At 39.9% G+C, this 27,445-nt stretch overlaps 5 protein-coding genes and 1 non-coding gene across 8 annotated transcripts; 4 read left to right on the top strand and 2 right to left on the bottom strand.

Annotated features, from left to right (window-relative positions):
- The first annotated feature begins 793 nt into the window (after positions 1-793).
- LOC113754190 lies at positions 794-6,309 on the top strand. 2 transcript variants are annotated; one of them, XM_027298544.1, is made up of 4 exons: positions 794-1,121; positions 2,341-2,582; positions 2,812-3,529; positions 4,024-6,309. In XM_027298544.1, the coding sequence occupies exons 2-4, from the start codon at positions 2,343-2,345 to the stop codon at positions 5,988-5,990; spliced, it is 2,925 nt and encodes a 974-aa protein (XP_027154345.1). In that variant the 5' UTR covers positions 794-1,121; positions 2,341-2,342; the 3' UTR covers positions 5,991-6,309. The 2 variants fall into 2 exon arrangements, with proteins under 2 accessions (XP_027154345.1, XP_027154346.1); XM_027298545.1 differs by lacking the exon at positions 794-1,121 and adding an exon at positions 1,764-2,168.
- A 445-nt stretch (positions 6,310-6,754) lies between these two features.
- Positions 6,755-9,142, top strand: LOC113752786 (pentatricopeptide repeat-containing protein At2g03380, mitochondrial). Its single transcript, XM_027296846.1, has one exon. The coding sequence runs from the start codon at positions 6,755-6,757 to the stop codon at positions 9,140-9,142; it is 2,388 nt and encodes a 795-aa protein (XP_027152647.1).
- A 700-nt stretch (positions 9,143-9,842) lies between these two features.
- On the bottom strand, positions 9,843-9,914 carry TRNAQ-UUG. The gene has a single exon. It is a non-coding gene; the product is annotated as a tRNA-Gln (tRNA).
- A 117-nt stretch (positions 9,915-10,031) lies between these two features.
- LOC113751800 (probable mitochondrial saccharopine dehydrogenase-like oxidoreductase At5g39410) lies at positions 10,032-12,140 on the top strand. Its single transcript, XM_027295943.1, has 2 exons — positions 10,032-10,842; positions 11,314-12,140. Exons 1-2 carry the CDS (start codon positions 10,162-10,164, stop codon positions 12,004-12,006), a joined length of 1,374 nt encoding a protein of 457 aa, XP_027151744.1. The 5' UTR covers positions 10,032-10,161; the 3' UTR covers positions 12,007-12,140.
- A 2,331-nt stretch (positions 12,141-14,471) lies between these two features.
- Positions 14,472-17,780, top strand: LOC113751076. Of its 2 annotated transcripts, none has more exons than XM_027294937.1 (7): positions 14,472-14,671; positions 14,818-15,361; positions 15,749-15,887; positions 15,976-16,037; positions 16,619-16,757; positions 17,010-17,207; positions 17,487-17,780. In XM_027294937.1, exons 1-6 carry the CDS (start codon positions 14,524-14,526, stop codon positions 17,145-17,147), a joined length of 1,170 nt encoding a protein of 389 aa, XP_027150738.1. In that variant the 5' UTR covers positions 14,472-14,523; the 3' UTR covers positions 17,148-17,207; positions 17,487-17,780. The 2 variants fall into 2 exon arrangements, with proteins under 2 accessions (XP_027150738.1, XP_027150737.1); XM_027294936.1 differs by having other exon boundaries at positions 17,010-17,210; positions 17,490-17,780.
- Positions 17,781-18,851: 1,071 nt separating this feature from the next.
- LOC113752916 (probable ubiquitin conjugation factor E4) lies at positions 18,852-25,909 on the bottom strand. The gene is made up of 16 exons (XM_027296966.1): positions 24,832-25,909; positions 23,885-24,089; positions 23,535-23,686; positions 23,140-23,425; positions 22,326-22,472; positions 21,953-22,156; positions 21,726-21,838; positions 21,513-21,627; positions 21,069-21,158; positions 20,778-20,981; positions 20,604-20,699; positions 20,387-20,509; positions 19,733-19,825; positions 19,457-19,621; positions 19,262-19,351; positions 18,852-19,183 (listed from the first exon to the last, which is right to left on the bottom strand). The coding sequence occupies exons 1-16, from the start codon at positions 25,656-25,658 to the stop codon at positions 19,004-19,006; spliced, it is 3,090 nt and encodes a 1,029-aa protein (XP_027152767.1). The 5' UTR covers positions 25,659-25,909; the 3' UTR covers positions 18,852-19,003.
- Positions 25,910-27,445: the final 1,536 nt, after the last annotated feature.

The raw sequence follows: 27,445 nt of genomic DNA, 5'->3' as shown, positions 1-27,445 counted from the left end.
AATAAAAAAAAAAACTTTCCTCCCGTGAAGACATGTTTGAATTATCTTTCTATCTTATATATATCAAATTAATACTGTATATTTTTTTATAAAAATTGTAATCCAAACATACTCTCGCAAGATTTTGAGGTTTCAAAAAAAAAATTTTTGAGTAAAGGATTCGAATTTTCAATTTGCTTTTATTTTCTCTTTCTCCTCCGTTCAGAAGTTTAGTTGTTAGTGTTTTAGTTGAAAGAAAATATACATGTATGGACAAAATGTAACGAAAAGTAAGACAGACATTTTCACAATTAAATAACTTGCCCAAAAAAGCATGGAAGGTTGAGAGAATCTTGAAAATGTCCAAAACAACTGCTTATTTCAAGCCCATTATTTTTGGTTTTCTCCTGCTTATTTACTGGTTGTAATAATGTAGTGTCCGCCATGAACTAATTTATAATTTGTACGATCCTTTGTACATTTTATTCTATCCTGAATAATAATATCATATACAGTAATATCATGAGGACAGCCAAAGTAGGGAAGCCGAGGTTGAAAGAAAATTATTCTACGTAGATGCAGCCCTGGTAAAATAAAATAAGAAGTGACCACGTATGCGGACAAATTTGAAGTCATTTTTCTTTGGGACATTTCATTTGGATTTTGCGTACACGCAGACACACAGAGATCTTTATCTCCCGCTGTTATGTTACGTAGAATGTAACTTTTTTTTTTCTTTTGTTTTGTTTTCCCCCGCTCGGGGTGTTGGGGGGGGGGGGGGGGAGGAAGGGGTTGGGTGGGGCGGTTGCTGATTGATCAAGAAAGTGGCCCAGCAGCTGCAAGCACAGAGTGAATTTCTCAGCGTTTGTTTTGGTCGTGGGATGATGGTGATCTAGCGAGGCTCTTCAATGCTAGCGCAAAGATTCCTTCTATTTTGTTTTTTGGGCTTTGGACTTGGAGCAAGTCAAGTCTTGCCCTTTTTTGACTTGCACTTCCTAACTTGAAGAAAGTGAGGGAGTCTTCGCCTCTTCACTTCTGGGAAGATTATTCTGGTCTTTTCATTCTGTTGGGTGAAAATAATATTCTTGATCGATTCTTCTCAAATTGGTTCCAGACAGGAACAGGGTTCTGAAGAGAAGAAGGTACACCTCATATTTCTCCATAACTGTCTGTTGCCTTCAACACACTTATACTCTGTTTATTTATTCATTGTTTTTCCGTCTAAATTTTGTTACTTTTCTTTCTTGATTGTGGTTTACGTTCTATGTTCTGTTTGATTCTGCAACCTTCAGGCAGACAAACGGAAAGACATAATTCGCCGTCCAGTTTGGCTGGCCTCCAAAGGGCATCCGTGTACATTCATTTCTTGATATCAGCATTGATTACTGATAAAGAAAAGCATTGATTGCTCGAGCTCTTTCCTCCTTTTCATCCTATAGCTTGCTTGGCATGCTTATACTATTGGAATTTCTTCTCATAGTTTTGTGGTTTTTAATCTTCTCTTTCCTCACTTTTTTTTTATTTTTTATTTTCCCTTGTTTATATTTATAAACAAATACGACTTCTAAAGTATTCGTATCCCAATTTGGGAGTTTTACTGAATAGAACATTATTCTGAGGCAGAAGGCGCATATTTGATCCCCAGCAAAGTAGAATTGCGATTGTTGTCATTCCTAATAATCTTGGTTCTTTGTGGAGGTAACCACAGGGGCTTTAAGTCCGACCAGATTTTTTTCCTGAGCAAAATAGAAAGAGCTTTATTAATGATTTGCAAAGCATCACATACATGAGGAATTCTCAAACTACATCAGCAAAATAACACTAAACATTATAAACTGACAAAATTGCTTAAATTCTAAGCCCCACTCTACAGCTAGAATCCAATTTTCACGAGTTCTAGGAATTTTTCCCCAACCATGAACAACATGTTGAGCTTCTCGAACAGTAGCAGCCAGAATAATCCTTGCTGAAGCACATTTATGTTGGAAAATTATAGCATTACAGGCCCTCTATATCTCATAGACCGTGAGGGTAAAACCATCCGCTTCAACTGATGAGCAAAGGTTTTGGAATTCCAGTGCTTCACCATCCAAGACAACTCCTCTTGAACTTGCCATGGAACGTTCGTTGAATTAGACTGCTAGCAGAGTTATATCTATACAGCATTTAGAGCATCTGCCCACTCAAAGGTTGCTTTGTATCCATTTATGCTATTGATCATTGTCTGATTGTTTTGTTTGACTTCTCTTGTAGTAACTCAAGTGTTTTTCATGTTTGCTCAATCAGCTACTAAGCCTACTATTCTGGTTGATTTTTATGAGATTGAAGCTGAGGATGTGATTACCATTGAGTTGCTTGCAGGAATGGGAACTCAAATACTTCATTCTAAAAGATATTCGACAGGATACTGTTCCATTTGGGGTCCAAATGCAATTGTAAGCAATGACATCTGGTCCGTGTATCATGAAGATAAAGCCCCAAAAAATGGTCAGTTCGGTGACTTCCTTCTGCCCGGGCAAGTAACAGTCAATGGCTCTATTGAGTACAACAAGGAAAAAGTGAGGCAAATGATTCTAAAGCATGAATCAATGTTCAGGCATCAGGTATACATACTTTGAACCTTCACTTTACAGGGAATTGGGTTCAAAGTTTTAATGGGTATAAGGTTGATTTTGTAGTATTTACTCGTATATATGAGGTTGATATAGGAAAACTTGAATTCTAAAGCACCCATTTCACGATTAGGGTTCATAGAGAATTGTACCATCTGTTAACCTTCTTACCACCTATTAGATTGTTTCCCTCTTTTAACATATACTTATAACAATTCAGCTCCAAGAACTCCACCGTCTTTATGGAAGACAGAAGGAGCTCATGGACGTATTCAGAAGAAGAGATGTAAAGAAAGGTCAAATAAAGGCAGAAACATCTAGTTTGAATCCTTGCTCATCTTATATTCCTTGTGACAATGCTAAACCTACACAGCATGCTGCACATACTCCAATGCATCTGGTGTTTGGTCAATCATCAATGTCAGAGTCCACTGACAAGAAGTCCCTCTCTGGTTTTGGCAAGGACAAGAATATGCTGGCTTTTCCCTCCAGGTGGAATGGAAGTTCAGAAATATGTGGACCTCCATGCTCTAACGGAAATTTGCTTCAGAGAAGAATGATTGACCTTGAAAGTCCAGCCGAAGTGGATATGAATCATGAAGAAAGACACTTCAAAGAGAGATTCTCTGGACTGTCTGGGGTTAAGAGCAACTCTGCAGCCAGCGGGCCAAGCACTAATGAGAATTTGCATGATAGAGATATGAAGTCACTTAATTTCAGTGTCCTTAATTTCCATCAGGATGGCGATGCTTTGAGATCCCTGTGGCACTTAAAAAGAAAGAATGAGTTGGCTGACTTGAATGAACCCATCTTGCTTGAAGAAACCTCTATTTCAGGTTCTGCTGATAATTTAGGCACCTGCACTTGCACTTCGGATAACAGACAAAGGGTAGATTTATCTGCAATTTCAAATTCAATCCTTCATCCTGTACGGACAGGTACGCCTCTAAGTTCCACGAAAGAAATGTTTGGTGGAATTTGCTTCGACTGTCTGCAGTCAACAAATAAGAGGAATAAAAGAGAGCAGTTGCGATATGATTTAAAAGCTAGTAAACATAACTTATAAATGTCTACTTGCTATTGTGCTGTTCCTTCAAATTATCAGATGGGAATCTTTTCCTTGCATTGTTTTCTTCTCAAGTTGCTGTTTCATGTTCACCTCAAGTCTCCATCTCCCATATGTTGAATTCTCTGAAATTGTACATTTTCAGCTATTAGTGATGCATTCACCGTGTTACTGCCTGTCATTTAGTTTGACTTTTGAAAATCAGGTTTTGTCGACAAAAAACACATCAATGAATTTATTATGTTGGAAGCACGAAAGTTCACTTCCTATTTATGCAGCATGAAAGGGTTGCTGTGAGACAGTTTGTTTTTGATGTGGTGCTGTCTAAACTTCTTTTCTTTTTCCTTTTTTTCCCCACCTTTTCAGAGCCAATGAGACCTGATGCCCCTTCTCTCATGAAAGATGGCAGTCCTACCAGTTCGCCTGTAGCTTCCCAGTCATCCCCAGCTGAGCCGAGGAAAATCAATGAGTTCTCAACATCTGAAATCAGAAAGACTGAAAGAAAGATGAAAAGAAAACTTTTTGGTGTTGATATTTTTGAAGTGCATGATGGATCATTGGTTACTCATACCAATACGGTCAATGGTACAGATAAATATGATCAACTCAGTTCCAAACCATCAGTTGTTGAAGTTAAAGAGACTGTTGATTCAGGCAGAAGATCATCATTTCCAAGCTCAATTGATGGAGTATTCTATCAAAATGGTCTCTCTCTTTGTCCTCAGTTGAATGCCAAGGAGTCAATGGGCAATTCAGCAATCGATTGTAACTTCATCAGCAACACGACCACCAGTGCCTTGGTGCACAAAATATCTCCACCTACAGATCATGTAAATTCTGTTGAGGGTTTGGACTGCTTGGGCTGGAGGTCTGCTGAGGTCATTAAAACTGCCAAGATTACCTCTAATGCATTTCAAGATGATGTTGCTTCTGAACATTACAACTTGTCTGCAGATTGTCAAAGTGAAAATGTTCTGAAGGGATCAAAGGTCCATCTTATGGAAACAGAATATAGATATGAACAGAGCAGAGCAAAAAGCAACTCTTATCATCTAAATTTGGATTCTTTGCAGCACAATTCTCAGCAGTTTTTCAAGAAAACTAAAGTTATTTCGCTTTCCTCTCAGGTCTTGACAGACAAACAGGAAACTACGTTACCTCTTCTTATTCATGAGAACGAGCAGAAAAATACTGAAGTTGACAAATGTAGTTCTACTATAATGAACAGTAATTTCCTAACCGGCAATGAACTCAGGATCTCCAATGATCTAAACTTTGCAACTGAACCGGCTTTTTTGGCTGCTGATGGTGATAATGCTCAAGATTCCGTGGTAGAAAAAGTTGGTCCTGTAGATCAGGCTGGAGGAAAAGACCTAAAGTCAGAGGAACCAATGAACAGTTCTTTTTCTTGTTTACGATGTCCCATCGACTTGAATTTATCTGTTACTGAAGAGGAGGCTCGTTCAGCACCCTCCCTTCCTTCGGCTGTTGTGAAACTTGCAACAACTGAAATGGACTTGGAAGTTCCCTTGGTGCCTGCATATGATTCAGAAAAAGATACTAAAATGTCATTTGATGGGAGCAAGGAACCTTGTGAAGATCTCATTAGACTCGCGGCTGAGGCTATACTTGCAATCTCAGTCTCTGGTGGAGAAGATACTGCAGAAGATGCGACATTCATATCACTTGACGGGACATCGAATGATTGCCTTGAATGGTTTGTGGACATTGTGTCTTCTTTTGGGTGCCATGATCAGAGCAACACGAGTGTTGTCAACTTGAGCGGAGATGCTGCATTTACTGAGGATTTGATTCCTGATGGTATGGATTATTTTGAATTTATGACATTGAAGCTGAAGGATGCCAGAAGTGAGAACTACCTGTATAATTACGAGGCACCAGTTTTGCAGAATCAGGATGATGATGAACACGTTACTACATTGTCAAGACGGCCCCGAAGAGGGCAAGCAAGAAGAGGAAGGCAGCGTAAGGACTTCCAAAGGGATATACTTCCTGGTCTGATTTCCCTGTCAAAGCTTGAGGTGACTGAGGATTTTCGGACGTTTGAAGAAGTGCTAAGAGCTAGTGGTTGTAATTGGGAGTCCAGCTTATCAAGAAAAAGTGCTGCTAAGAATGGCAGGGGAAGAAAGCGTTCAGGGGTTACGCATCCTCAGAAAGCAGATGCAATTTACCCTCCGTTAGAGCAGAAACCTGTTTCTAGAGAGGTGAAACTCGAGGATAAAACTTTAACTGGGTGGGGAAAGAAGACTAGGCGTTTGCCAAGGCAAAGATCTACGAATGGAACCATTACTGTTTCTTTAGATAAAAAATAAGTTGGTTGAGAGTTGGTACAGGTAAACAGAATATCGGAGATTGTCAAACAGAGCTGAAACTTAGCAGTCAGCAGCTGCAGCAATTAGGATTCATGCGGCGAATTAAATCCTATCATATGTCTGTCATTATGGCTGCGCTTGGATGTTAAAGTTTCCCAAGCGAGCTGTTGTAAAACCCTCCAAGTAACATTTGTTTGCCTTTTCGAAGAAGCGGATCATTGTGCACAGATTGTAATAGATAACCTAATTTGTAACATAGATGGACGGTTTGCAGTCAACAATTTAAATTTTTTATGATATACCCTTTTTCTTTCCTCCTTCCGCGAGTAGTTAAAAACACTACCATAAGCTGAGTCCCCTATAGTTATTGCTGGTTGTCCAATATCAGAAGCAACTGTTCTTGTCTAACATTCTATATGCTTCTCTCAAAATTTCTGCCTCGTAAAGACTTTGCGTATTTCACATGGTTCAAACTAAATCTCGTGTAGAGCCTGGTTGCCGCGGTGGTAGGCCAGCCGGCTCAAGGTGTGACAACAATATAATTGTATTTCAGACGCGATACTCTGGGTTCATAAATCATACTTCACCAATTACCGTCTCCTAGCGGTATTTACCAGGAGGTCAATTTTATGTTTCCTAAACATAACACCCAAACGAATAGATTCTCCAAGGAATTTGGCTCCACTCCCAAGTCCAGCAGAGGAGATGATTGCTATTTCTGGGGGGTATTCCGTATTCACCAGTTTTTGTCAACTGTAACAGATATGAAAGGGCTTCCTTCCATAGTTCCCGCGTTAATTCAAAACCCCACCAAGTTTACCTGCGTCAAAGCTCAACTGCGGATCCTCTCTGAAACTTCTTCACCGCTTTCTGAGAAGTTTGCTTCTTTTTTGGACAACTGTCTGGACATTGATTCTTTAAAAAAGTTGCATGCTTGCATATTAACACATGGTCTTGAAAACAACGTTGGTTTGGGCTCTAAGCTTATCAATTCGTGCGCAAGATTCAATCTTTTAACTGAATCTAAATGGGTTTTCCGTAAAATCATTTGTAACAATCTCTCTCTCTGGAATTCAATTATTCTTGGGTACTTCAGAGCTGCTCATTTTGGTGAAGTTCTGGGGCTTTATGTAGGACTAAGGCGTAGAAAAATTGGTATCAATGGTTCAGTAATTACTTTTGGTTTGAAAAGTTGCGTTGAGTTGGGTAGTCTAGACTTTGGAAAAAGTCTCCATGTGGATGCTTTCAAGTCTGGCTTAAATGGTGATCGGTTTGTGGGTTCATCACTGATTGGGTTGTATCACAAATATGATGACGTTGACGAAGCAGCTAAAGTGTTTGATGAAATTACTGCGAGAGATGTCGTTGTTTACACTTCAATGATTACTGCATATGCTCAGGTTGGTGATAATCGTTCTTGCGAGGCTTTCAGAGTGGCAGGTTATATGCAAAAGGAAGAACTTGAACCAAATCGCATAACTCTGGTCAGCTTATTGCAGGCTGTATCAGTGTATGGAGCTATTAAAGAGGGCAAATCAATTCATGGATATGCTATTAGGAAAGGGATTGGATGGTTGGATGAAGTCTTTGAAACTAGTCTGATGGATATGTACATGAAGTGCGGGTTCCCTGACAAAGCAGCCTTGAGTTTTGGTAACATAAGCTGGAAAACAATCGGTTCCTGGAATGCTATGATTACTGGTCATCTGCAACTTGGGCAGCCCTTGAAAGCATTGCAACTTTTTCTTCAAATGGTTCAACAAAACTATGTGCCTGATATTATTACTTTGGCCAATGGGGTTTTGAGTTGTGGATATATAGGGCATTTGTCTGGAGGCAAGAGTATCCATGGCTACTTACTGAGAAATGGATTTCAGCTTGATCTTGTTGCTACCACAGCTCTAATCGATATGTACTCGAAATGTTACCAACTAATTCAAGCCAAGGAAGTCTTTGATAAGATGCATCGTAAAGATGATGTTTCCTTCAATGTGATGATAGCTGGTTATCTTGAAAATGGATTTTCATCTCAGGCCGTGGAGGAATTTCATGAAATGGTAAGGATGGATTTGAGGCCAAACGTAAGTACAATCCTGAACGTGCTTTCTGCAATCTCAGATCTGAAAGATACAAGGCAAGGCAAGTGCATCCATGGACATGCGTTCAGACATGGGTTTGGAGAGAATACGGATATAGCAAATCAACTTATTAACATGTACTCAAAGTGCTGCACCATGAACTACGCAAGGAAAGTCTTTGACAGGATAGGAAAGAAGGATACAGTGTCATGGACATCAATGATAACAGCTCATGTTAATGGTGGCCGTGCTGATGAAGCTGTGATCCTGTTCCGGCTGATGCAGAAAGAAAAACTTAATCCTGATTCTGTCACTTTAATCAGTCTACTTCAGGCATTGGCTCAGCTTGGATGTCTGAGTTTGGCCAGGGAAGTTCATACTCGCGTATATCGAATACTTTTGAATGAAGACAAACCTATGATTAATTGTCTAATTACTGCTTATAGCAACTTTGGAAAATTAATCATTGCGAGAAATTTGTTTGAGCATGTAGCTAAACGTCAATTGGCAACATGGAATTCTATGATATCAGCATACGGAATGCACGGTGACTGTGTTCAAGCACTGAAATTGTTTGACATGATGAAAAAGGATAAGATTACTCCTGATGGATTAACGTTCACGTCAGTACTTTCTGCGTGCAGTCATTCAGGAATGGTAAACGAGGGCTTGTGCGTCTTCAAGTCTATGAAAGAAGAATATAGATTAACTCCTTCTGGTGAGCATTACAGTTGTATGGTGGACTTATTAAGCAGAGCAGGGCGCCTTGAAGAAGCATATGAACTTCTAAAATTTCTGCCATCAGACCAAGCTACTTCTGCACTTGGTGCTCTGCTTGCTGCTTGCAGAGTTCATGGAAATATCAATATGGGGGAAATAATAGGAAGGAGGCTGTTGAAACTGGAGCCTCAGAACCCTAGTGCATATAATTTAGTGTCAAATTTGTTAGCTGAACAAGAGAAATGGGAGGAAGTAGCTAAACTGAGAAGCATTGCAGAAAGAAGAGGCTTGAAAGGATTTGCAGGGAATAGCATGATAGAGTTTGGATGTACGGGTCTTCTGAGTGGTTCATGACATTTATCCTGGTACCAAAATATTTGGTACTTGCTACCAGTCAGGGTTGTATATACATCAATGGATCATAAGAAATGGCCTGAGGGTCTATCGAGGCAAGCTGCCTTTTGCAGGCATCCAATGCTCCCAAGTCCCAATCCTTTTGTCAAGATATTATTTAGTTAACGTGGAAGATTTTCCACTGATTCCTGTAAAACGAAGTGTATACCAAAAGAAAAGTGTATACAAGCAGAAGATTGCTTATTCTCCTTTCGTTTCTCCTCTACTTCTGATGTCTTGCCGATTTTTTCCCCCCTTCCGTTTCTATTCTTGAAGTTTAATTTATCGAGTCCGAACCCCTAACACCCAACTCCGCCACCACTTATAGGATGAGTACTTGTTTGGGGAGCTGGCAGCTGACACTTGAAACTCATGCCTCTCTGCCTCTGTTGCTTACGAAATACTCCAGTCAAGACTACATTTTCTGATCGTTATTTTTGACCTGTAATTCAACAATCCATTACCCCGTCCATCTCTTAACCTACCTCCCTAAATCGTCAAGCAAAATATGAGCCAAAGATCGAACTAAGCTCTTTTTTTTTTTCCTCCTGCAATTGTCCCATTTTTCTTAACAAAACAGTAGAGAAAGCAGGAATGGCAGGAAAATTAGCTGGCGACTGGCGAGTGTGAACAGACAAGACAATAATCATCAAAAGGAAAAAGGTCCCACCGGGAGTCGAACCCAGGTCGCTGGATTCAAAGTCCAGAGTGCTAACCACTACACCATGGAACCCCTCGTGCGCAACTTTTTGTTTCAAGTCAACCCTGAAACATTTCGCTAGCAGGCAACTGGTCAAACGGAAATAACGGGAATTTTTTTTTTAAAAAAAAAAAATGAAACGGCACGCAACCAAAACCAAAAGGCCAAAGCAGTAGTCGCCGTTTGGGTCTCCAATCGGAATTCCCGAAATCTTACCACATTTTGATCAAAGGCCCCATCTTCTCCACCATTGGCAAGCGTAGAATTGTTGCTGAAAATAATGCAGGACGATCAAGTAAACCGGAAACCCAGATACGACGTCGTTATATTCGGAGCCTCGGGTTTCACAGGCAAATATGTCATCAGAGAAGCCCTCAAGTTCCTCCACACTCCATCCTCCCCTTCCCCTCTCAAAACCCTTGCCTTAGCGGGTCGATCCCACTCCAAGATCGCCCAATCCCTCAAATGGGCTGCCCACCCAAACCCACCACCTCCCGACCTCCCCATCCTCACCGCCGACACCTCCGACCCCCCTTCCCTCCGCCGCCTCGCTTCCCAAGCCAAGCTCATCCTCAACTGCGTCGGCCCCTTTCGGCTCTACGGCGAGCCCGTGGTGGCTGCCTGCGTCGACTCCGGATGTGATTACTTGGATATTTGCGGTGAGCCGGAGTTTATGGAGAGGATGGAGGCTGGGTACCACGAGAAGGCGGCCGAGAAGGGTTCTTTGGTCATTTCCGCTTGCGGGTTCGACTCGGTTCCGGCTGAGTTGGGACTGCTGTTCAATTCCAGGCAGTGGGTCCCTCCTGCCGTGCCTAACCGGGTTGAGGCTTACTTGAGCCTGGAATCTAGTAAAAGAGTTGTCGGAAATATTGGGACATACGAATCGGCGGTTCTCGGGGTGGCTAATGCGGATCAATTGCAGGAACTGAGGCGGTCCAGACCCAAGAAACCGCGCCCTTTGGTAATTCCTCTACGTACCGGTCTAGTACTAGTACACTACTACTATTAATTTTATATCACTAGCAGCATTTTTGTTTCTCACTTTCTTGGTGTTAAGTTATTTAAAATTGTAATTTTTTTTTAACAATTTGTTGCATTTCTTGGTTACCGTGGCTTATGGAAAATCCGGAAATGATAGATGTTACGTGTTAGTAGTACTTGCATAACCTTTATCTTTTACTAGCTAATCTATCTGCGTATCTGCTTATGGTCTCTGGTTGTGTAGTTTTGGTAGGATTGATATCTAAGAGAGACGGGCCTTAAAATCCTTTCCAGATTGAGTTCTCCTTGCCGTGACAAGTTTCGTGTTTTCTTTTTACATCAAGACCCCGACTGCTTGTGTCCTTTTACTCGGTTGAATTGCTCTGAAAGTGCGTCAGTGTTGCGTGAACCTGCATGTTTTGCTAATCCTCTGGTTTCCTACTCGTTTCAGATTCCTGGCCCTCCACCTCCTAAAGGATCCCTGGTTGAACACCAGAAGAAGTTTGACCTCTGGGCTGTGAAGCTACCATCAGCCGATTCCATTGTTGTCCGCAGAACCTTGGTAAGTCTGACACAAAATCCTCGCGGCATTGCTGGCGTTCATGAAGATGCTGAACAAATCGAAAGAAGGGAGACCTTCTGGTCAAGCGTAAAGCCCGCTCACTTTGGTGTTAAGATGGGGACAAAGTCTCTGTTGGGCATTTTTCGTGTCATTGCAGTTGGAGTCTTCATTGGGCTCTTCGGTAAGAATTCATTCGGGAGGCGGCTGCTCTTGAAATTTCCCTCTTTTTTCAGCCTTGGGTGGTTTAAGAAGAAGGGTCCAACTGAAGATGAAGTCAGCAGCGCTTCGTTCAAAATGTGGTTCGTCGGGCATGGATACAGTGATAGCAGTCTTGCAACCAGCGGAAACGCAAAACCTGATCTGGAAATAATAACGAGAGTAATTGGACCTGAGATTGGATATTTGACAACTCCAATTATTCTGGTTCAATGTGGTCTGATCCTACTGCATCAGCGTGAAAGTTTGCCGAAAGGCGGAGTTTTCACCCCTGGGATTATATTTGGCCCAACTGATCTTCAAGAAAGACTCCAGAAACATGGAATATGCTTCGACGTTATTTCAAAGAATAGCCTTCCTGCCTAGGAAAGGATACGTCTAAAACACCAACGCCCTTTCTTACATAACTTATCCATTATCCATTGGCTGAGAGACATTGCTCACTGCTATATGTATTATTGAAGTTTTTACTCCTCAAAATATTTTCTTTCTCGAACTCACAGGATGCCTCGTCAATAAAAAAATTAATAAAAAAAATCGCAGGATACAGTGGGAGAGACTAGAGAGAGAGCGAGAGAGAAGACAAGATTAATTTACTTGTAGGAAAATGACCAATTTAATTCCCAAACTTTTTTTAATGTCAATTTGATTCTTATTTAATTTTTTTGACCAATTTAATCTCTATATTTATTTATCGATCTCAATTGAGGAACGTTGTGGCGGCGCCATCTTGTAATTTCGATCAAGCTTCTAAAGCACTTAAGCAAGGGTATTTCGGATATTTCTGATTGTATTTCTGAAGCCCCATCGACTCCCTCTCCTCCCTTGACCAGTTCTGCCTCCTCAACCTCCACGACAATCGTCTTAATGGCACTCTCAACCCTCTTACCCGCTGTCTCAGCCTCAAGCTCCTCTATCTCTCTAGCAACGATCTCCGGCGAAATCCCATCGAAACTCCCATCAACAGAAAGAAAAAGCCCAAAAAGAAAATTATTAATTTTCGGTAATTTCCCTCATGCTTTTACCGCGACCCATCTGCTGCTGCCTTTTGCCTTTGCCGGTAAGGTGGGCCCTGCAACTTTTAGCCTTAAGTGAGAGGACATGTAAAAACAGAAAATGTTGAAAATAATCGGAAGATGAATGCTCGTTTCTTGCAAAGATCACTTCCCAGTTTGAAACAACAATCAGGTGTCAGGATCAAGCGCTTACCATTGCACCAAAAGATATAGCTGTTAGCGAAGGCACAATTTTATTTCCTTATCCACAATGGCAGCGCAAAGTAAAAGCTATGGCTGTTAACAAAGACACAACTTTATTTCCTTAACCACAATGGCAGCATAAAGCAACGTACCACGCTCGGCCAGCATGAGAGGCTGTACCCTTGGGTGCCACGGGTTGGACGGTTAGTCCCTTCGAGCCGGGATCTGAGGGATGTTGCTGATTAGGCCAACAATCCCTCCCCCAGCAACAGTCAGGGAGACTCGAACCCGCGACCTCACTCTGATACCAATTGTCAGGATCAAGCGCTTACCATTGCATCAAAAGTTATAGCTGTTAGCGAAGGTGCAACTTTATTTCCTTAACCACAATGGCAGCGCAAAGCACCGCACCACATTCGACCAGCATTGGGGGCTGCACCCCTGGGTGCCACGAGTTGGACGGTTAGTTCTTTCAAGTCGGGATCTGAGGGATATTGCTGATTAGGCCAACATCAGGTGCTCACATTTTATCACGACCAAATAGCATCCCAGTTTGAAACAATCAAGGCTCTCTCAAAAAAAAAAATTTGTACTTTCCTTTTCTTTTCTTTATCGTCCTCTTTTTTTTTTTTGTTTTTAAGCAAATTGTTTTTAAGCAATCTTTTCATTTCCTATTTTGTAGTAAGTTGTTTCTCCGATTGAGTCAAATTTAAAATCTCATTGGTTTAGCAGAAAAGGCACGTCTTTTCCTCACAAGGAATATTGGAGCTAATTCCCTTTTTTGTTGCAGCCTTTGCAAAAATTTTTTTAATAAAATGCAGGCTGCCAGGCTGACCTGCCAATTTAAAACAAACAATGAATTGATTTAAATCAACAGGAAAGTTTAAACAAAAATGCAAGACCCAGAAACAAAAAGAAAAAAAAATGGAAGTCCACAAAACAACTGGCTAATATAAGTGCAGAAGCATAGATCATACCAACGAGGCCAGAACGCCTGTCACTGCAGCTAACTTCAAGCATTTGCTCCTTGCTTTTTCTGAACCAGGTATATTAGAAGTTAATTAGACAGCGACCAAATGCTTCCTTCCTGGTAGCCTATTGTTGCGGGAGGTACTCGAGGGATGGCAGCTCACTTGCTGGGAAGAGAAGGAGTAGTTATTCCGGCGGTGAGAGGAGGGTTTATGCCAACAATGGAAGTTTAATCGAAATTACAGGGTGAAGTAACCGACATACTCGAAATGCCGACAATGATTTTATCCTCATCAATGAAATACCTGAAATACACCTGCTTAAGTGTTCAATTAGAAGCTTGATCGAAATTATAAGATGGCACCGCTGCGGTGTTCCTCAATTGGAATCGATAAGTAAGTATAGGGATTAAATTGATCAAAAAAATTAAGTAGGGATCAAATAGACCGTAAAAAAAAGTAGAAGAAGAAGGAGAAGAAGAAGAAAGTGGGCCAATCTGGCGCGTGGGGGATTATGGATTAGTTAGGAGTCCATGAGCATAAAAGGGGGCCGATCCACTTGGCTAAATTACAATTATGACCCCGAGAGCCACTCCCAATTTCGACGAGCTCTGCTCTCCTCCTGTCTCTAATAAAATAAAAAGAAGAAAGAGATGATGTTAACAATAGGGACAGTGTTCGGCGCATGTTAGTGGTGGTGGTGGTGGCGTTTGGCAATGACAGCCTGCAGATCCTTAGCCGGGCTCCGCATGCCACTCTCTCGTCTGGAATCCAATGCAAGCAGCTTCTGCTTCTCTACCAGACTCTCTCTTTCATCCTCTTCTCCTCTCCACTTCTTCTCCTCCTGCTCCCTCAACCCACCAGGTACTTAACTACGCATACTCATTTTTTGTTACTGCTACTCCTTACTTACTGGAGCTAATATTAATTTTTGTTCTCAAACCGCTACCACTATTCCTATCTTTTTCCCACTTTTAAATAGTTATAATTTGCTGCTTAATTTGCGCCAGCAGGGTCTGGAAACCAGTCTTACCCGGGCAGGAGACGTTTCTATTTGAGCAGCTGTGTTGATGGAGTAGGAGCTGTTCAGCTTCAAACTTCTGCTTCTACGGTTGCCGCCGCACCTGTTCGACAAAATGTCGTCTTGGAAATTCCCCAGGATTCGTCCAAAGACACCGTCGAACAGTTGCTCTCCGAATCCAAGAGCTACCACGACCACGACGTTTCCAGACTCATGAAAATGGAACGGAAGCTCGAGGCTACCCAAAGCTCCCGCTGCGAAGGCGGGACAGACCGATGGTTCCCCTATTTAGATAACTTCAAGGCCGACAACGGTGTGTGTTTGAGCAGCGCTCAAGTGTTGGAGGCGTTGGATCCGTATATCATGGTGTCCAGGAAAGAGAGGTTTCGAAACGTGGTTAACAATCGGAGTTATTCTGTGTGTTTGGTGGTTGAAGGACTTGCCGATTTTGGTAATGTTTCTGCGGCGTTTAGGTCTGCTGATGCATTAGGCTTTCAGTCCGTTCACGTTGTCTCCTGTGAAAGTTCAAAAAGGTGCAATAAGGCCTGAGGTGATCTCTCTCCATTTTTTTTTTTAGGAAGGGGGGTGGGGTTGGGTTTAAAAATACGACTACTCCTTTTATGCTTGTTAGAGGTTAATTCTTCAATGCTTGCGTTTGGTATTCATTTCTACAGTTAATTATGTATGAATGATCTGTAATTATTATATCGGTGGATTACCTTGTTAAAAGATCAAAATTTTATTGCTTACATAGTTACTTTTAAGATTGCTTCTGCTAACATTGTTGTTTACACTAGCTAAAATTAAATTGAAGAATGTGTTTCACAAATTGTATCCCTGAGGTCAACAGTTCTATGCATAATCTTTTGAATCCTGTTCATTGTATGCGTTGCATTAGTTTTTCCTTGGACTCTGTGCAGGTACCGAGACAATCGGCACGTCAGCATGGGAGCTGAGAAGTGGTTGGATATTGAACTCTGGGATTCCACCAAGGAGTGCTTTAAAGTTTTGAAATCACGTGGTTATCGTATTGCTACTACGCATGTTGGGATTGATACGGTATATTCTTGAGCCTTCCCAGTTTTGCTGCTATCCAGCCTTTTCAGATTAAGGCTTTTCTTGACTGAGTATTTGGTGCTGTTTTTAGGTTTCTGTTTATGATATGGACTGGACTTATCCAACAGCAATAGTTGTTGGTAATGAGAATAAGTATGCTTCAGCTCTCACAATGTCCCGATTTGGTCTTTTAATATCTGTATTTTTACTGCCTTATTTCTTTGAGTAAATCTTATATACACTGACAGTGCATACACTATCACTGTTGGATCTATGACACATGTGCAAAAATTGAATTTTAAATTCAAATTTTGCATAATTATCATTCATTCAACGCTGATAGTGTATATACTATCAGTGTAGGAAATATTAATCCTATTTCTTTATCTTATTTTATTGTTTATTGATTTATTTTGCATAAAATAGAATTCATGATCAATAACTCCCATCAAAGATTGTTGTAATGGATCAAATGCTCAGGTTAAACAGAGCAGGTCGCTGTCTGGATCTTTTATACCTTTTCTACTAATCTTTTCTACCAATGTGTCTCTTTAAGTGTTGATTTATGAATAAACCTAGTTAGAAAGTGGTGACGACAAAAAAATGCCCCATCTTTCCTGTGGCTGTTTACTCTGGCACAAGTTAGAAAGTACGCAATGGACTAAAACTTCTTCTCGAACACATCGTGTTCTCACTTATACCATTTGACAGACTATGTCACATTATGACTGCAGGGGTATAAGCGATGAGGCTCTTGAACTGTCGGATTTGCGTTGCAATATTCCAATGAATGGCATGGTTGATTCTTTCAATGTTTCAGTTGCTGCTGGCATAGTTATGCACCAAGCCATCTGTAACAGGAATTCTAGGATGGTAATGATTTTATTTTGCTGCATCCTACATGCTAGAGGCAAGTATGTTTGTAGGAATTTTAGTCTGGTGACGATATATATTTGATTTACTGATCTTTCGAATGGTCTGATAATTGGGCGTCAATTTGCTATTTTTACTAGATGGTAATATGAGAAACTGGTTAGAGATACATGCTACGAAGGTTTTTTGTTGTTTTAAGCTGGTAAATGAAAATAGACTGACTAAAACGTTTGCTGATGTCTTTCCTGGTAGGGTTGTCATGGAGATCTGACATCGCAAGAGAGTCAAATTCTGCTTGCGGAGTTCTTTTTGCGCCACAGTAAGAGTGCAATTAGTATTGCAAATGAATATTCTAAGCGGAAGCTGGACCAGCCTATATCAAAGCTCTGAATAAACGACAATTTGTTTCCATTTGTGGCAAAACTACAGATTCATAAACCCCGAGAAGGTATTCTGTGGTGCTTCGAACAACCGCATACCAAACCTCCATAACCACCACCCGTCCCCCCCCCCCCCACCCCACCAAAAAAAAACAAAAAAAACCACCCTTTCCCCAAACCCTAGAAAGAGCAGCATACACCCACCCAGACTGGTTCAGCGGCTTGTCTTAATCAGAACAAAATGCGAAAACTTTTTGCTTCTCCCAGTGATGGTTAAAAATGAAGCGAGGCATACGAAAGGATGCACGTTGTTGGGCTATGCCGAATGAAGGTAAATCATTTTGGATGCATTAGCTCTCCGAGAAAAATGCTCATATCTTAAGAGTTAACAATGTCAAGGAATCCTCGGTTGTACTGAACAGAATAAACATGTTGAACATTGACCACCTATTATTCTGTGACTCGTTTATGCTATGATTTTCAATGTACAACGAACTACAGTAGAGAAAATTGCAAAATGTAGCATAAAATCTTTGCATACCACCCTTTTTTTTTTTTTTTTTCTCTTTTAACTGAAGTTTATGTAATTGATGTATTGTTGTCCTTGATGAAGAAGTGTCCAGTTCTTTCTATGTTGCTACCACATGTCACTCTTGCTTCTATGGAACTAAAATTATTTCTGGTCTGTTGGTCTGTTTCTTTGACCTCACACTAACCTCTTCTTATTGAGGTCGCTGAGACTGTTTTATGGGCATAGGTAAAGGTAGCAAAAAGGATAATTGGATCATTCGTGGAAAAATCTAAATAGTTTATGAATTGAATGCATCCAATCCACTCCAACCCGATGTTTATGGTTTGGACTTTAATGGGTGATGGCTTTCCAACTGTCTACTTTTTTTTTTTTAATTTTAATTTGATAGGACCAATTTCTTGCCCTATTTATCTCAACACGTAGAAGTCAATTTTGCATCCCAAAACTATCAAGAAGATCTCATCAGGAGGTATCAATTTGAGGCCAACTTGAAAATCCTCCTCCATCAGCAACCAAAATATGAACTAAAAAATAATGCAATGATCTTCCTTTTAGCAGGACATTTTACACTCAATTTAGTCCAAAAGAAATTGCATGATTTAAATAGCTGTTTTTTTTTTTTTTTTGTATAGTTCACATAGACAAACTTCAAAGGTAGACCCAGAGAGAGCAATACACAGTCTTCCATTGTTGATCACATGAGGTGGTGTGGAGAAAAAGGATTACATATGATCGAGGATGATCGAAGGATGTAAGACTGAAGAAGATCAGATTTGTCTTTCATGTTTTCTTTTTTGTTTTTCCGGATTTTTTTTTAAAAAAAATAAAGAATGTTGGTAGATTATATGGACTATCTACTAAAAACCATCCAAGTTTTACATGGATAACCATTCGGACCTATTAAAATTTAGGATAGATCCGCAACCATTTAAGTGAGATGGATACGGCCGATATAATCCAATTGGATCAAAATTCCCACCTCTAGGCACAGGTATTAATTTGTGTCAAGCTCGACTCGTCCATCAAACCAAAACGAAGGCAATGCTACAAAGCCCATCCTCAATGCCAGAGTACACCCAGTGATCCATAATCCTTACTAATGAAGCATGCACGGTTCAAGCGCCTTCTGACCCATCTTTTTTTTCCGGTCAACCCGAATGAAGCGAATTTGAAAAATGCAAAGGGAAAAAGAAAAATCACCCGTGCTATAACCTCATAATTGATTTACAGGGTCCAATATCAACACATGCTGCGTTACGACTCAACATATCCACTGACTGCTAATGCACAACAAGACTATCATTCACAATATCAGGAATGTGCAGAATAATATCCTAATCAATTAAAGACGTTGTATCAGTCGTTTGTATTGTTGCCTTGATGTTCTGCAAACTCAGATCTTCCCCGCTCTTCTTCAATTTATTGGACAGGACAAATTCTTCAATTCTCGCCTTTAGCTCAGTGTCGGGAATCAACATGTCCGCAGTAAGATGAGAGCGGTTAAACGGGTCCGTCTGCAATTAAGAACAGGCAAAATTAACATTAACAATTACAAATTATGTACAGTTGATGAAGCAAGGGTTCGGGAGTACATTATCACTCAAAAGATGCCTCTGGATAACTGGCCGGTCAACCGTTATCTTTGAAGAAGGTAAGATGACAGGATCCCTCATTAAAGTATACTGCAAGGCAACAAGCCACAGACAAAAAGAAGCGTTGAAGAAATTGAATGGCAGTATAATATATATCTAGCACATATCCACCTCAGCCTCACATCTAACACTTACTTGAATTGGGTCAAGGAAATCATCAGGTATCTCTCCAAGTGCTGCTTCAGCATCCATGGCCTCTGCTGCTGCAGCTTTAGCTTTTGCACCAAGGTCAATGAATTCCTGTATGGTCCTCGCATCCTCTCCAATTCTCCTAAGGACATCAGCTGCAGCACTAAATAACTGGGGCATGTAAAGAGATTTCATGTAATTAGACACCAAAATAATCATGAAGTCACTTTGTAGCAAAAGAAAATTAAGAAGAAGCTGATTTTTTATTTTAGATGAAAATACCTGCTCATTGTAGGACCGCCCATCTTGGGTGATAGCAGCCGGGAAAATTTTCTGCTTGTCTCCTCTTGCCAAGTTGACATATATGTTTACAATCTTGAAAATGTAAAGGATACCATCAGAACACCTTTTACCCCCAGGGAAATGAAAACACACAGACGGGCACAGATACGCACAGAATTTACTAGTTACATATGCAATCAGTAGCACTTTGGCAAATAGAAAAATCAGAAGAACATAAGCTCACTGATCCTGCAGGAACTTTCTCAATCCAGATTATTCCTGCTTTTTCATTTTGGCCAAGGCAGCATAATAAGGGGGCCTTATACTTGAAGTATGCACTTCTATGTATCTCCATACACATTATCAAACCACACTGGACATGTATCTGGAATATATGCCAGCTCCCAACCAAGTATGTGGTTACAAGCGAGTACCCAACTAAACCCACTACCAGATTACGAATAACTATTGACAGCCTCGACTATATTCATCAATAATAAGCAAAATTTTGCTATGTCTTCACACAGTTTTTGGAAAGAAAGGATTACATAATCCTTCAGATAGTAATCAGTAAGATTCGATAACCCTCAGATGTTTGACGAACATATTAGCCATATACGAATATTCACATGCAAAATTAGCTTCCGAGCCAACCTGCTTAAGCAACTGCTTTGGACGAAATTCGTACTTTTCAGGATCTTTCAAGGTGAGAGATTTCCTTTGGGGCCCAACTAATTGCAACAGAAAATAATTCAGCATGCTGGCAACTCTCTCAACCTGGAAAACAAGAAACTTGCCAATATGATAATTATCAAAAGAATATGATAACTGTATCTGGAAACTAGGCAACAAGTAAAGAAGAAGACAGTACCATCTCAGGAAGTAGGAAAGGAGCAGTAATCTGTTCTGAAGTAAAAGCCAGCATGCTCACATCTTCATTTGCCAATTTCATGTCAATTCGAATAATCTACAAACATCGTAGAATTTCAGTTTTCAAAGAACCATGTTTAAATTCAAATAAGAAAACATAAAGATTGGCACTGACATTCTCTTGAGAATGAAATTGTCGAGTCCTCTCCTGCCTCTCTTGAGCAGGTCTTCGCTCCCATTCCACAGTATTAGACATCTCAGCTTCCAATTCTTTCAGTTCAAGAATTTTGTTGAGACTTTCATCAAGAAGATAAATACTATCATTGATTAAAAAGTTCAAGTAGTTCAAATAAACGCCCTTTTCCTCCTCTTTAGCAATCTGTGACAGCACACAAGATTTTAGCACATTTTTACTTTATTAGAAAATCAAAAGCCAGAATGCAAAAAATTCAGTCACAAGATTAACCTGTCGCCATGCATTTCGGTGACTTGGCACTTGCCATAGATATTCAAGAAGCTCAGCAATGTTATGGCGGATGTTAAACTTGTCATAAAACTGCAAATGGCAACCAGAAACAGGGAAAATTGAATGTTCATAATATGCATCAGCAGTTCAAAATTCTCAAATAAAAGAAGACAGCATGATATTGAAAAGATAAAGATAGTGGAACACAAAATTCAGAACCAAACCATCACTGTATTCTCCCAATAAACAAGTGTCAATAGTCATGCACAAATCCTTCATTTTTTAAACTTTTCCAATATAGTAGGGCCAGCATGCATGAGACACTCAAAAGGCAGTTTCACAGGCTAAGTAAGTGGTCCAGTGATAGCCTCCTTCCTGTTTAGTGAGCAATAAACACATTTTTTTGAAAAAAAAAAGAAAGAGAAATAAAAAATTGAGAAGAACCTGAGTATGGGAACCAGTGAATTCGATGTCAACATAAAGCTTGAGAAGATTCCTGACAAGATACTCCAAAGAGAGTTGATGCCCTTCAAAAAGAGTAGCTGTTGCAGATGAACCACTGAAATACCAAAATATTAACCAGTGAGTATAATTAAGAACAAAAGAATAAATGAAATCAGCATTTTCATCAGTTTAGAATGGTTTTCCAAAGATCACCTTCTACGGGGCATCCAACAGTTGAGTACCTCTACCATCTTGGCTCTTAGATATGGGTTTCTTATGAACTCAGGACTTGCCATGAACATGATAATGAAGTTCATAAAATCATCCTTCAAGAAAATTGAAAAGAATAAACAAAATCAGACACTCAATAGGATTTTTAATCAGAACAAAGCTAGTGAAAAATAATGTGAAACCTAAATCAGGATAATATATTATTGTACCAGCACAACCCCATCCAAAGCTCTAGGAATACGAGAAGCAAATATAAGCAACTCCATGGCATCTTCCACAAAGTGCTCAGGCATAGCAGCAAATTCCATTGGACAAGTTGATGGCAAAGGCATTCCAAAGCCCCCTGCAAGGCCAGCCAACCAGACCACCATTAACTGGTAGAAAGATAACGCACGCTGAAGAAGCCCTCCATCCTGTACATTGAACGAAAAGTATCATTACAGCACTGTTATGCCATAAGCCAAATCCTAAGGGAATGAAAAGTTGAGAGCCATTAAATCTCAATCCTGATGGCAAATATGCCCATTGCAAAAGGCTACAAAAAAGCACATTCACAACAATAGAAGCAATACTAAGTTGTACCCTCAGTATTTGAGCTTCATAGCATAGCTTTTCCTGTGAGTACAACTCCATTTCTTTCTCAAGACGATCTATATGTAGTTGTGGAGAAGGTGCTTGGCCTTGCATTGCTTTCATGGTGGATAACGTATCTTCACATCTTGAAATGTCCTGAAAAGAATTTGATAAGAGAACAGCATAACTCTACTTAAATGGACAGGAATTCACTTTGTTTTCATAGAGGAAGCACAAGTTCTGTCCTCCTTTCAGTTGCACGGGAATGGGAAGGGGCTTGTGCAAGAGAGAGAGAGGTGGGGGCGGAAGCACTCATTTATGCTAGAAGTAGCCATGTTACATGACAAGAGAAGTCCACTGATCAGGATACACTATTGTAGATACGGTGTTCGAAAAAGGTGGGCTAACTGCAAAGATCTAATAATTACAATGACATAGCCAACTTGAACTAGATCACTGAACACTACATTTCTACTTCCTGGATCCTGTCAGCTTCAAGGAAGATGAGTATAATTGATAAGAAGGAATTAGAAACTTGTACTAGATCACTGAACACTACATTTCTACTTCCTGGATCCTGTCAGCTTCAGGGAAGTTGAGTGTTATTGATAGGAAGGAATTAGAATTCCACCAAAACATCACCTATATCCTCCCGCCACCCTTCCCTCCCTCACCCCCCCCCCCCCAAAACAAAAAAAAAAGAAAAGAAATAGGTACGACAATATGCTTGTCTGATGGAAAAAATAGACACAAAATGAACAAGAAAGAAAAGGAAAAAAACTGTTTTCATCTTCCCTGGTGTATTAAGGTATTAGTGCATTACCTGAACAAGATGCTTAAAATCTGAAAACGCTTTTAGCAGGCCCAAATTGAGTACCCTTGCCGTCATAAAGAAGCATTCACAAATGAAAGAAAATTTAGCATTTTTGCTGCAATGTGACATTGGTTTGTCATCGTTGAGTGAAGAAGGTCCGCCAGCATTACTACCAGAACTAGTAGCTTCCTGAGAATGCAGCAACCTGTTTTCTCCATCAGTACTTCTACTAGGATTGCTTCTGCTTATCCATTCAGATACTTCTTCAGATGATGCATGAAGTGCAGTCAATCCTCTGTTACAGGGGGTAAGCAACAATCAGGGACTCTTGATCGATCCTACAATAATTAAGCAAGAACCCTTTCCCATTTTGGGTTGGAGGCAATATTTAAAATGGTTCTGACCTTAATTCCAGACGGGGGCTACTGAATACATATCTGGGATCAACTTTGTCCCTTTTTGACAAACTGGCATCCAAAAATGGCTCACAGAGCTGAAGCATTACAGCACTGAGGTTCACAAACATCCCTGAACTTGCGGAAGACAATGGGTCAACCTGTTGACCAAAAATTTGATGTTCAAAGTTCAAATAGTGAACAAGCGGCACTGGAAAAGGATGCCCAATCCCAATAAATATGATTAAGAACAAAAAATCTCTGAAGTTTCTAGTTCATTTGATCTCAAACTGACTAATCCAATGCTAAGAGAGACGCACTGCAAATGCCAGTTGATATGGGGTTGAAGAGATGCTTACCTGGATATGAGCCCTTGAGGCATTTTTATTTATCACCTCAGCTAGGTATTCCAGGACATTCTCACGAGTACTTGTATTCTTAAGGAGACACCTTAGAACTTCAGCCAACCCATCATATAAATTGTTCATAACAGTTTTGATTGTCGTGAATGAGGATAAAAGATCAGCTGGACGGCGGGTAGATGATTCTGAGAAGCATTGCTGGCTGATGATTTAAAATTGACAAAACTATCAGTCACGCTACATATCTAATAGAGCATTAAAAAGCTATAGTTTCTCATCTGTACCAATAACGACAGATTAATAGAAAAGAAATACTTGATGATTTCTCTAAGTGCATTGGTGTGGTGAAATCAGATTATGCATAACAGACAAAAAAGGGGAGCCAATGTTAGATCGTTCCTAATTATCCATGCCATTAAGAGGGAGTAGAAATTTAAATTAAAAGCCTTACCTCCCCAAAAAACACGGTGAACACACAAAAACAAATGAAGGAACAAACAAATAACAAGAGCAACATTGAAATATTTCCTGAATTTAAATCTCCAAAAAGGTTATAAGGTCTGCAGAGACATTTTATGACTATATTTTGCGGACATTGACAACATTCAGCAAATTAAGGTGTAGCATGCCACTAGTTAATCAAACAAACATCAGCATCATGTTTGACTTAATAACTCACCATAAAGCACATCTTTTTTCTAGTTCAAATAACCACGAACCTGTAAAAACTTCATAAAAACAACTTCAAAACTATGAAAAGCATAGTTCAAGACGGCTATTCAATTACCAAGGAAAGTAGGCAATGAACCAACAAATAGTGTTGCATACAGGATAGAGATAATAGCATCATAAAAGTGTAAGTAGAGATACCCAATACATCAATCATTACCCAGATAATCTTGCATGTGTTTCAAAAACAGAAGTGAAAAAACATTCAAACTCACCCAACATCAGGTTGACTCTTGAAGATAGTATGATCAGGTAAAGCACTAACATGAAAGAAAGGGCCGAGAATGCTAGTCATCTCGATAACTCTCCCATTCAAATACATGCCCTTGGGTATCCACCAAGGATGATTAACCAATGCCTTCGACCCCACTGGATAATTAACTAACATCAACAATGCCCTGAGAGGCTGCTGAGAATTCCCCAAAGCGGAAACCTTGAGCACACTTCCTCTTAAATCCTCATACAACTGCTTCATAATAGGCTCCATACTATCATAATCTCCATCCCTTAAAAACTCCTCCAAAAACCCCGGCGGACTCGACACTCCTCCGCTGCTATCGAATCCATCCACAGCCGTAGAAACCTCCGAAAAAATCAAAGGAAGCAGCGGGGAAACACTCGACTTATTGGTATCCCAATTCGGGAACATGTCAGGATTACCTAAATGAATCCTGCAATACGAGGCCGCTAGCTTTTTGGCTTGTTTCGCTACTAATTCCATCTCGGACCTAACATTCTTATCTTTCATTGACGTTATCTTTCTCCCTTCCTCGTAGGCTCGCCGGTAGCAATTGATCAGGTACTGAAACGGCGGTTCGGCGGCGACATAATTTCCGGAGAGACGATCGATGAGAATCCGCTCCATTAAATCCCGAGACAATCTCAAATCTCTCCCTTCGCTGAGTATTTCAGCTGCCGTCATCTCCAAGTAAACCACTCGCGAATCATTTTCCATGGAATCAATTAAGCTCACCAGAAATATTTTTCGAAGAATAATATCTTCGATTTCCTCCGGCGTCCTCTGCGGCTTAGACGTCGCCATTGATTAAAAATTTTGCAGCTAGCTAAATATATCTGTAGATGCGGGAAAAAAATAAATACTATAATCTAAGCTGAGAATTGAAATTAGGTTTTTCTTTCGTTTGGTTTAGTCTACAAGGTAAAAGAAAGAAGCAGGCGAACATGGAGAAATCGATGTTTGGAGTCGTGAACAAATACGGAATGCTTCCCCATGATTATAAAATTGATGGAGTACCGACTTGAGCAGCTTTTAACTGAGGTTGGAACTCTCAAGTAAACGGGACAATTTCTCGACGTGAATTATTATTATTATTTTTTTATATATAAACTACGCTTGACCCTTCCCTAACAAACACCTTCCTGATTCTACTTGGACTACTGCTCTACTTGACGCTCTGGAGTGGTAACAAATAAGTATATCCAATCTGCAGTAAATTTTGGTAAATTATCGTAGTTTACTTTGGGTGGATGTGTGTCATGTTGTAAGTAAAGGAGTATTTCAAAACAACTTGTCCCATATAAAAAAATCAAAGGGATTTCTTATCACTTTATAATACTTAATTCTTTATTGGATTTGTGTTAGATAGGTAACTAGTGTGGGCTCGCGCTCGTGAGAGGGAAGTTGAGTTAAGTCGTTTCAGTAGAAACTAACGGACTTGCATTCTCTCCTATGCATGGGTTAAACACGGTCCAAGATAGTTTTCTTGTAGTTATTTTTCTTTTTTCTGATCCTTCTTATTTAATTTTGAGGAAACATTTCAACCTCCTGAAACAGTTTCTTTTTTCTGATCCTTTTTGTTTATAATAAGAAGAAGCCTTGTTTAATTTTAGAAAAGCATTTCAACCTCCTGAAATAGTTTTTTAAGACAGTGCTTAGCACGACTCAAGTTTCATTTTATTAGATTTAGTTAACATTATTTTTTGGCTATTTTTCCTACACATCAGTCATCAGGCGAATTGATATTTTGCAATCATCAATTTATTCACTTGCTAAACAAACTAGGAAAAAAAAAAAAGGACTAGGAGATAGTTTTTCTCCCCTGAAGTTGATGGTGTCATGTTAATTTTCACATGATGTGGTAGTTTATCTATTACACACTGCTAATAAAAGGCAAGAACATTGATGAACGTGAAAATTGATAATAATAACTTGAACATTAGTAGATTTTTCTTTGAGACGAAATATAATTGTCGCTCAAAGAAAAATCTACTAATGTTCAAGTTATTATCAATTTTCACGTTCATCAATATTCTTGCCTTTTATAAGCAGTGTGTAAAAGAAAAATTACCACGCGTAAAGATTGGAATTTAAAAAGCGATGAGGGGAAGATGGAGATTATAATTCAAAACCTCAATTCTTAGTGTCGAATAATTTTAACATAACAGTACTTACAATACAACAAATCAAGAAAGTCAGCATACACATTCATCATTCATACAAGCCAGCACCCATTACGTCGGACATTTTTTTGTTTTTCTTAAAAGCAAGATCTTGATGTTGGACTTCAATCGCGAAAGGTAGTGTAAAAAAAAAAAAAATGCCTCTGGTTGCATTGCAAGGGGAAAAAAGAAATATTCCAAGGATGATCATTGTTATGTGCTACCAAGAGTGTATTCTGAGGAGATGGATAAAAAACTTCCTGTACAACCAAAATCATCTCCGTAAGTAGTAGATTCTAATTACAAAACTTGTCAGCTATTACCGTCCATGATGAAAAACTTAGACGGAAGCACACCTATATAGCATGGACCAATAATGCCCACATCACTTGGGAGTAACATCTCAGGGAATTGCTTTCTCCATTTGCC

This window comes from Coffea eugenioides, chromosome 11, assembly GCF_003713205.1.
Source record: "Coffea eugenioides isolate CCC68of chromosome 11, Ceug_1.0, whole genome shotgun sequence".
NCBI classification, from domain to species: Eukaryota; Viridiplantae; Streptophyta; class Magnoliopsida; order Gentianales; family Rubiaceae; genus Coffea; species Coffea eugenioides.
This window is presented reverse-complemented; position numbering and strand designations above follow the sequence as displayed.